This window comes from Sceloporus undulatus, chromosome 4 (assembly GCF_019175285.1).
Source record: "Sceloporus undulatus isolate JIND9_A2432 ecotype Alabama chromosome 4, SceUnd_v1.1, whole genome shotgun sequence".
Classification (NCBI taxonomy): domain Eukaryota; kingdom Metazoa; phylum Chordata; class Lepidosauria; order Squamata; family Phrynosomatidae; genus Sceloporus; species Sceloporus undulatus.
In genome coordinates, this window is record NC_056525.1 from 199676425 (window position 1) to 199686489 (window position 10065).

Sequence of the window (10065 nt, forward strand, 5' to 3'; positions counted from 1 at the left end):
CCACCAACACCCACTTCCCTGACTCCATCTTTCCTAGTTGGCTTTCCCAAGTATTTTCTTTGTCTTCTTCTGGGTCACCCTCTCACTCTCTTACCAACCACCACTCTTCCCCATTCAGTGTGTCCATCCAACTGCGGGCTGGGGATCTCTCTCTCACCTCCCCCCTCCATCCAGGAGCACCAATGCAAATAGCAGCTTCAGAGGAATTTCTTCTGGAATAGAAGAGGAAGGAATTGAATTACCCATCCATACCTGTTACATCCTTTATTATTATAAGCCCTACTGTTTTAGCTGACTATATAAATCTAATTAATTTATTTCCATGAGAAACAATTCATGTTTTCACTGACGTACATGGGCTTAAGTTTTAAAAATTTGGTTTTAAAATGTCTATCTTTGGTCTTTCTTAGCCCATCATTCCTATGTTTACTTCAAATGTCCGAGAGGGATATATCACATATGGAAATATACGTAAGTTTATACTTCCTTAGACATGTGTTTTTTATATTGCAGACCTATATGTGCTTTCTTTGAATGAGCCACATTAAATTCTGTGAGACTTGTTTTCACATAGAAAGAGCATAACATTAAGCTGTACATAATGTTATACTGTAATTTATGAGCATCAAAATTCTGTATACTTTCTATTCTTGAAGATGATTAAGAGTTATACATATGATGGTTAACCAATGCTCCATGTGCTTTTGGCGAGATCTAACCTTAGACTTCAGCTATTGCATTCTGGGAGTCCCTGCAGGGAGAAGTCTGAACCCTAAATTCTACAGAAGGCTGGCAGAGGCACGCGCTATTAATTTAAATTTTTCTATATAGTCAAGGAGGATTTGGAGAATAGAGGAGAAGCTGACCTGAAAACTTTTTTGGAGGTGGGGGCTCTTTAAATTTTTCACTTTTCTTTTCCCTTTTTTCCTAAAGGGGCTTGTGAGGACTTTTCCTCAAAGGGAGTGAGTCAGAGACTTGCCTCTGGAAGGAGCTAGTAGCCAGGAGCTCTACATAACTATAGGCCCAGTGACTTGAACTCAGTGACAGAGCTTGGGGACAAAGGCCAAGTTTAGCAGGGGAAGCCCACAGTCTTGTTTCAGTGTCTCCTTAAGACTTCTCAGTATGAACACTGAAGGCCCTGCCTGCAGTCACCTGCAGCACTTGTGGGATGTTTGTCTTCTTGCCTAGAGATATGGGGAACTTCACCTGCACTAAGTGCAAATTGGTAGCCCTCTTAAAAGAGAAAATACAGCAGCTGGAGGTCCAGGTCGCTACACTACAGTGTCATAGGGAGCAAGAGGTTTTCCTGACCAGAACGGTCTTGGACGGGAAACACACAGAGGAAATTGCTGGGAAGCAAGAGGTCACTTCACACACAACAGAAGTAGATAGTTGGAGGAGTGTCACACACAGAAGTAGGGAAACCAAGGAACATTCTGTGAGCTTGCATCTACAGAATCAATTTCATTCTCTCTCTACTATCAAGGATGATGAGGAACAGCAGCAGGGACAGACTTTAGGGACAGAGCAGGGGACCCAGAGAGTTCCACCAAAGGGAACAGCTGCTGCTAAGCCTCAGAGGAGGCATGTGGTGGTCGTGGGGGACTCTTTGCTGAGAGGCACTGAACCAGTGGTTTGTGGGCCTGACAAGATGTCTCGGGAGGTGTGCTGTCTCCCTGGGGCAAAGATCCATGATGTGACGGAGAGACTGACAAGACTGGTCAAGCCTACTTACCATTACCCCTTTCTTTTGGTTCATGTAGGAACCAATGATACTGCATGGCACAGCCTTCAGAATATCATAAGGGATTATGAGGCTTTAGGTAAGAAGTTGAAAGAGATAGATGCACAGGTTGTCATCTCATCTCTTCTCCCAGTTGAAGGACATGGTCCAGGAAGGGAGAAGAAAATATCTGATGTAAATAACTGGCTCCGTAGACGATGCCGCTAAGAACGGTTTGGATTCTTGGACCATGGGCTGCGGTTCCATGAGGAGGGACTTCTGGCAAGGGATGGGTTGCATCACACGCCAGTTGGCAAAAACGTTTTTGCCAATAGTCTCAAGAATTTGATCAGGAGGGCTTGAAACTGAGAAGTTTATCGCACCGGGCTTGTGGGCCGTTCTCAGAACGGCCCGGCAGGAAACAGAACGAGTGGGGGACAGATTTTACTGCACACTCCAGTCCCTCACTCATTCCATTCCCCCTCTCTTCTGTTCCCATTCTGTTCCAGAGGGAACACTTTTTGAGAACTGTTCTGAACAGTTCTCAAAAATTGCCCCCTCTGGAACGGATTGAGAATGGAAGAGAGGGGGGATGGAATGAATGAGGGACCGGTGTGTGCAGTAAAATCCGTCCCCCACTCGTTCTGCACTCATTCCTGCTCCTTCCGTTCCATTCTCAGAACGGACCCAGGAGGACCTGTGCGATAAACTCCTGAGTTATGTGGGGGAGGGAGACAAAAGGGATGGAGAAAATAGCCAAACTGTCATAGAGGGAACAAGACAAACAGTGCAAGGACCCAAAAGTGGGAGGCAAAAGAACTTCCACAGGCAGCAAGTAAAGAGGACCCATGGTCTGTGATGTCTCTACACTAATGCACAGGGCATGGGGAATAAGCAAGATGAATTTCAACTCCTAGCACAACAAAGCAAATATGATATAATAGGCCTCACTGAAACCTGATGGGATGAGTCTCACGATTGGAATGTAGGAATAGAAGGGTATAACCTTTTCAAGAGAAACAGGCCAAACAGGAAAGGAGAAGGAATAGCCTTATATGTCAGGGACATTTACACCAGTGAAGAGATCCAGGACATCAATCCTGGAAGCCAGGTGGAGAGCATCTGGATAAAAATTAAAGGGGATGGAAACAACAAGTATGTTATTGTGGGAGTCTACTACAGACCCCCAAGTCAGACTGAGGAACTGGATGATGTCTTTCTAGAACAAGTGACCACACATTCAGAAAAGAGAGATGTAGTAGTGATGGGTGACTTCAACTTTCCTGATATTTGATGGAAGTCAAACTCAGCCAAATCCTCAAGGTCTATCAAATTCCTCACTTGCCTTGGAGACAATTTCATTGTCCAAAAGGTGGAAGAGGCAACAAGGGGATCAGCTATTTTGTATCTGATCCTAACCAACAGGGATGACCTAGTTAATGGAGTGCAAGTGGTGGGATCATTAGGTGGGAGTGATCATGCACTCCTGGAGTTTGTTATACAATGGAAAGGAAAAGCCAGGCATAGTCAGACATGCATTCTAGACTTTAGGAAAGCCAATTTTAGTAAACTTAAAGAAATACTGGGAGTGAGCCCATGGTCAGCAATACTAAAAGAGAAGGGAGTTCAAGATGGATTGGAGTTTCTTAAAAGGGAGATACTGAAGGCATAATTTCAAACAGTTCCAATGAGGAAGAAAAATGGGAGATGTCTCAAGAAGCCAGGATGGATGACTAAGGAACTTTCAACCGAGCTAAGTTTTAAATGAGACATGTATAAGGAATGGAAAATGGGGAAATCACCAAAGAGGAATTCAAACAAATAGCGAGCCCGTGTGGGAGTAAAGTCAGAAAAGCTAAAGCACAGAATGAACTCAGGCTTGCTAGAGAGGTTAAAAACAACAAAAAGGGCTTTTTTGGATATGTCCGCAGCAAAAGGAAGAAGAAGGAAACGGTAGGGCCACTGCGTGCAGAAGATGGCAAAATGCTAACAGGGGACAGAGAAAAGGCAGAATTACTCAACATCTTTTTTGCTTCAGTCTTCTCAGAAAAGGCAAAGGGTGCTCAACCTGAGGATAACGGAGCAAAGGACAGAAAAGGGGAATTTCAGCACAGAATAAGTAAAGAGATAGTACAAGAATACCTGTTTAATCTAAACAAATGTAAGTCTCCAGGGCCAGATGAACTACATCCAAGGGTATTAAAAGAACTGGCAAATATAATATCGGAACCATTGGCAATAATCTTTGAGAACTCCTGGAGAACAGGAGACGTCCCAGCCGACTGGAGGAGGGCAAACGTTGTCCCCATCTTCAGAAAGGGGGGAAAAAGAGGATCCAAACAATTATCGTCCAGTTAGTCTGACATCAATACCAGGAAAGATTCTAGAGCAGATCATTAAACAGAGAGTCTGTGAACATCTAGACAGCAATGCCATAATCACAAAAAGTCAATACGGGTTTCAGAAAAAGAAGTCATGCCAGACAAGCCTGAACTCTTTTTTTTATAAAATTACCAACTTGTTAGATGAAGGGAATGCTGTGGATATAGTACCGTATATACTCAACTATAAGTCAAAAAATTTATGCCCCAAAATGAACTCCAAAATCCTGGGTAGACTTATGGAAGGGTCAATGAGTTAATGCTAATAAATTTTGTGGAAGAAGAAGTGCCCACCTTTCTCTGTAGCCTTGTAACGGCTCCCTGTTTGAAGCCGCGGAACCGGCTCTCCTCTCCCCCTCTCCTCCTCTCTCCCTGTGTGTGTGTGTGTTTGTGTTTCCCAGGCTCTCAGCCTTCCTGCCAAGCCAGACCTAACTAGCTGCTGCTTGAGAGAAGGAACACAAAGAAAGTATGCCCAGGCTTGTACCCCATTTTGCCTGGAAGCCCTGGGGGTGAAAGGTAGAGAGAGAAAAAAGTTTGTCCTCTATTACTGCTACCTATGAGCTTAGGAGTCCTAGGAGTGAATAGCAGAGAGAGAGAGAAGCTGGTCCTCCATTTCTGCTAGCTATGAGCTTATGAGTCCTAGGAGTGACTAGCAGAGAGAGAGAGAGAAGCCTGTCCTCCATTTCTGCTAGCTATGAGCTTAGGAGTCCTAGGAGTGAATAGCAGAGAGAGAGAAAAGCATGTCCTCCATTTCTGCTAGCTATGAGCTTAGGAGTCCTAGGGGTGAATGGCAGAGAGAGAGAAAGGCCTGTCCTCTATTTCTGCAAGCTATGAGCCTTGGGAGTCTTGGGGGTGAAAAGCAGAGAGACAGTGGGGTCTGTCCTCCTTTTCACAAGCCATGTGCCTTGAAGATGCTTTTGGTAAGGGGAAGAATGTGTGTGTGTGCGCGTGCACACATGCACGCTGAGGTTTGTTTCCCCTTTTCCATGCTGAAACTGATACTTGGGAGAGGTCCAGAGAGTGAGATATAGGGAGGGAAGTGGTGCGTTGTTTCCCCCACCCCCTTTAGATCTTTTGTAACATTCTCCAGTGTTTGCCCTTCGACTTATACACGGGTCATATCAAAATCCATGATTTTGGATCCAAAAACTGCCCTCGACTTATACATGAGGTTGACTTATACATGAATATATATGGTATATCTTGATTTCAGTAAGGCCTTTGACAGGGTTTCCCATGACATTCTTGCAAACAAGCTTGTAAAATGTGGGCTAGACAAGGCAACTGTTACATGGATTTGTAATTGGTTATCCAGCCGAACACAAAGGATGCTCAACAATGGCTCCTTTTAATCCTGGAGAGAAGTGACCAGTGGGGTCCCACAGGCCTCTGTCCTGGGCCCAGTGCTATTCAAGATCTTTATCAATGAATTGGAGGACAGAATTGGGGGCATACTTATCAAATTTGCAGATGACACCTAATTAAGAGGAGTAGCTAATACTCCAGAGGACAGGATCAAGATTCAAAATGACCTGAACAGACTAGAAAACTGGGCCAAAGCTAACAAAATGAAATTCAACACAGAGAAACTGCACTTAGGGCGGAAAAGTGAAGTGCACAGATACAGGATGGGCGACACCTGGCTGAATGAAACTTCGTGTGAAAGGGATCTGAAAGTCCAAGTAGACCACAAGTTGAACATGAGTCAATAGTGCGATGCGGCAGTTAACAAGGCCAATGCAATTTTAGGTTGCATCAATAGATGTATAGTGTCTAGATCAAGAGAAGTAATAGTGCCACTCTATTCTGCTCTGGTCAGGCCCCACCTGGAATATTGTGTCCAGTTCTGGGCACCACAATTCGAAAAGGAAATTGAGAAACTGGAGCATGTCCAAAAGAGGGCGACTAAAATGGTGAACGGTCTGGAAACCATGGCCTATGAGGAACGACTTAGGGAGCTGGGGATGTTTAGCCTGGAGAAGAGAAGGTTAAGAGGTGATATGATAGCACTGTTTCAATATTTGAAGGGATGTCATGTTGAGGAGCGAGCAAGCTTGTTTTCTGCTGCTCCAGAGACTAGAACATGGAACATTGGATGCAAACTACAGGAAAAGAGATTTCACCTCAACATTAGGAGGAACTTCCTGACAGTAAGGGCTGTTTGACAGTGAAACAAACTCCCTCAGAGTGTAGTGGAGAATCCTTCCTTAGAGGTCTTCAAACAGATGCTGGATGGCCATCTGTTGAGGATGCTTTGATTTGAATTTCCTGCATGGCAGGGGTTGGACTGGATGGCCCTTGCAGTCTCTTCCAGCTCTATGATTCTATGGCCTGTTACAGACTGCCAAAATAAAGCTGCTTCGGGTCACTTTGGAGGTATGCTATTTAAATGATGCATGGGTCCTAAGAGTCCAGAGGTCGCATCAAAGCCACACTCCATTCATAAGCACCGTAGTGCAGCTTTTGGTTCAGCTTCCGGATTCTTAGGATGCATGCATCATTTAAATAGCATACCTCCAAAGCGAGCCGAAGCAGCTTTATTGTGGCAGTCTGTAACAGGCCTATGATTCTAACTAAAACCTGTGTTATTTTAATTGGTATCAGTTTAGTATTGTTAATTTCAATGTGTTACAATTTCAAACACATAATTTCTCTGCAGTCTCTCAGTATGCAGTTCCTAGCCAATTTTAATTTTCTTTATAGGACCAATGAGATGGCTTTATGAAAAGACAGGAATTTTACTATTTCCTGTGTGTGGACTATTTCCAGTCAAATTTCGAGCATATATTGGGCAACCCATTCAATATGATCCAAATATAACTGCAGAAGAATTAGCTGAAAAAGTGAGTATTATACAGTATTGTTAAGGAATAAAACTTATATTCATACTCAATACAAAACACACAAAGACTTATACAAATCCTAAGAAGGTTTATAAAAATGTAAAGAAGTAGGATTTTTGTTTGTTTGTTTGTTTACTGTGGTCAGTTTGCCAGTACTTTAGCCAAAAGTGAACTCAAGTAGTTTAAGGTTTGTCACGCTAGCAATGATAAGAAAGTTTCAGGTGAACCAGCCCCTATTAACACAAACCAGAGAAAATGCTGGCGTTGAAATTGCCTTGAAGTTAATGTATACAGTACATATGGAGTTAATGTTCTAATCGGAGTAGGCAGGATATAAATAAATGAGTAAATTATTATTATTATTATTATTATTATTATTATTATTATTATTATTAGTCTTCAATAATGTTTTTCTCAAAAATGCAATTTTAGCCATTTTCCTTCTACTGCAAGAAAGACTTTTAAAACCACACAGTTTTAGAAGCCTATTTGTAATTTGGGATTGAACGAGTGCAAAATTTACACATGGCTGTTTGGCACAGAAAATGACACTTTCTGCTCAGAAAATAATATTTCTACTTGTCAAATCATGCCATTCCACTTTTCTGTCTGGTGTTTTTTGTCAAATCTATTTCATGGTAATTTTCTGGGTTACAGTAACAATTTTTCAGAGTAAACATGAAAAATGGTGCTAGGATATTCTCTGCAATTTTTAGATGTTTCCTCTGCATCTAAGCAAAAGTTTCCTCCTATGCAAAATCAGCCCATTTCATTGGGGGGTTTTGTAGAACATGACCCATATTGGAACCCCTCACACAGCTCCCCATTCAGGTGCTATTCCCACCCTTGCATTTAAAACAAATAGACTACACACACACGATCTCCATGTAGGAGACCCTTTATTTAGTCAGTGGTTCTGTTAATATTTTAAAAGATTGTGTTGGCAGTGTTACTCTAAAAGGTAGGTGATGTTGAGGGTGCCCACCAGCAATGCCAACAGCTCCTTAAAATTTGAGGAAATTATTGTTCAAAAGGAAGGCTGCAAGAGGAGGGTAACTGTGGGAATCTTTTCACCTATGTTATATCAGAAATAACTGCAGAGAATACTCCAGTTCCAGTAAAATAAATATTTTATTTAAAAACGTGCAAAGGCAGATGCAGACGTACAAGAATGGATACAAAGGATGCTTTGCTGAAGAAAACCCTATGAAATTAATGAGTTTGCCATGACAGGCAATTGAAGGCACATACAGATACACACAAACTCAAAATCTTTCTCCCTAATTCAATACATTTTTAAGTCGAGAAGTCTCAAACACTCTTTGAAGAGTAGGTACTTCAACAGATGAATTTACCTTTAGTTGTGTTCACACTTTCCATCTCTATCATATTCTTTTGAGTGGGGGCGAGAAAAACTGCACACATAAGGCAAGTGCCTTATTGCTAGTGCAATATATCATCTACCAACATGATATCTACCCTAGCATTACCATTTCCTGCACATAAAATGCTATTTTCTGCACAGGATATCCATGTGAATGTTTTGTGCAGAATAACTGTCAAAATGAAAATAATCTTCAAAGATGGCAGTTTTCAAAGATCTTTTCACAGCAGGATGAAAACTGCTGAAATTATTTGTTGCTTCCTTTAAGAAGAAAATTAGTAAATAATTACATTCCTAAATCCTATATCGTTTGTTTATGTCTATCTCCATATTCAGAACCTGATTCTAATTTCCCTGATTCTAAATCTATATGGCTGTTTTTGTTTTTCTTCTTTTCTCTTTGTAATAGACAAAAATTGCTATGGAAGCTTTACGAGACAAACACCAGAAAATACCAGGAAACATACTAAGAGCTTTGAGGGAACGCTTTGAGATGCATGACAGAAATGAATAATGTGAATAAAGGACTGTAATAATATGCACCAATATTTTCAGACTTGTTCATTGCACTGAACTTTTACATAAATACACAGTTGTTGTCCCACAAATCCTTACGATAAAAACTTAACAGTTATAATGTATTGCCACTCCACCCTTTACTGCATGTTTTTATTAAGAGGATCCCTCCCCCCAAAAAATCCTAATTTTTCTTCAGGGTAGTTTTTGAAGGAGTAAAAGCTGACCTCAGCTTCCATGTGTGCTAGAATCCTAGAATCCAAATTAGAATGCTATTAGTGGCAAACCAGGTGTAAATCTATAAACAGAATATAACTCATTTGATGTCTGCCCAGCTGTGTGACTGTGACTGCTTGGGTTGCCTTAATGGACAACCTACACACAGAACTGGACATAGGAGTGTATCCCTGTTGCTTTTGCTGAACTTGTAGTAGAATTTAATTCCATTAAGTATGGGGTCATTCACACTAGCAAAAAAAGGCTTTTAAGACAAATAGATGCAGGATCGTAAAATTGATTGGAACCAAAACCAAGTTTACACTCCATTTTCCATTACCGAATGCCTCCATGTCTATTTAACACAGTTCATGTTCACACTTACTTTTACACCACAACAAAATGGATTCTCAATCTCGAACATGTTCAATCCATCCCGGGTCTTCTTCTTCTTCTTCTTGTTGTTTTTTTGTTAAATGTCAGTCATGTGATGTACATGTGCTTGTTTCCAGTTATGCAAGCACTTGTAGATATGGCTATATGCATCAGCTGTCCCTATGTACATGGCCCTCTGTGTATATATGTGTTTATGTATGTGTGTGCATGTGTAAGATGCACACACTCCTTCTCCTCTTCCACTTTTCCTTCATGCCTGGGAATGGCTTGCTAGAAGTTGAGAGAGTGCAGGGTGAGTTTTATTTCTATGGGAGCAACAGCTAATCCATGGCACACACAGATGCACCCATCCCTGGGCTGAATCCCCCATGGGGCTCACGGATGCACCCATCCCTGGGCTTATTACCCCATAGCACCCATGGGTGCACCCATGGCAGGGGAGAATTCCCACCACAGGATGGGAATCTCTCATGAACCCACACAAATACAACAGTGTCAAATACTGTCAAATTATTTTTAAAAACATGCCTCATCATCCCATAGGGACCCTCTCCCCCCAAATTACCCACCTTCTGGGACAGGAACCCACAGATCAATGCATGACAG

At 41.9% G+C, this 10065-nt stretch overlaps 1 protein-coding gene across 1 annotated transcript in view; it reads left to right on the forward strand.

Moving 5' to 3' along the window:
* The window catches only part of LOC121929285 (transmembrane protein 68-like), a 79267-nt gene extending 70334 nt beyond the window's left edge, over positions 1-8933 (forward strand). The window contains exons 4-6 of the mRNA XM_042464673.1: positions 411-471; positions 6808-6947; positions 8741-8933. Of these exons, the coding sequence (XP_042320607.1) occupies positions 411-471; positions 6808-6947; positions 8741-8845 (306 nt within the window). The 3' untranslated portion in view covers positions 8846-8933. The remainder of the gene's footprint in view (positions 1-410; positions 472-6807; positions 6948-8740) is intronic.
* Positions 8934-10065: the final 1132 nt, after the last annotated feature.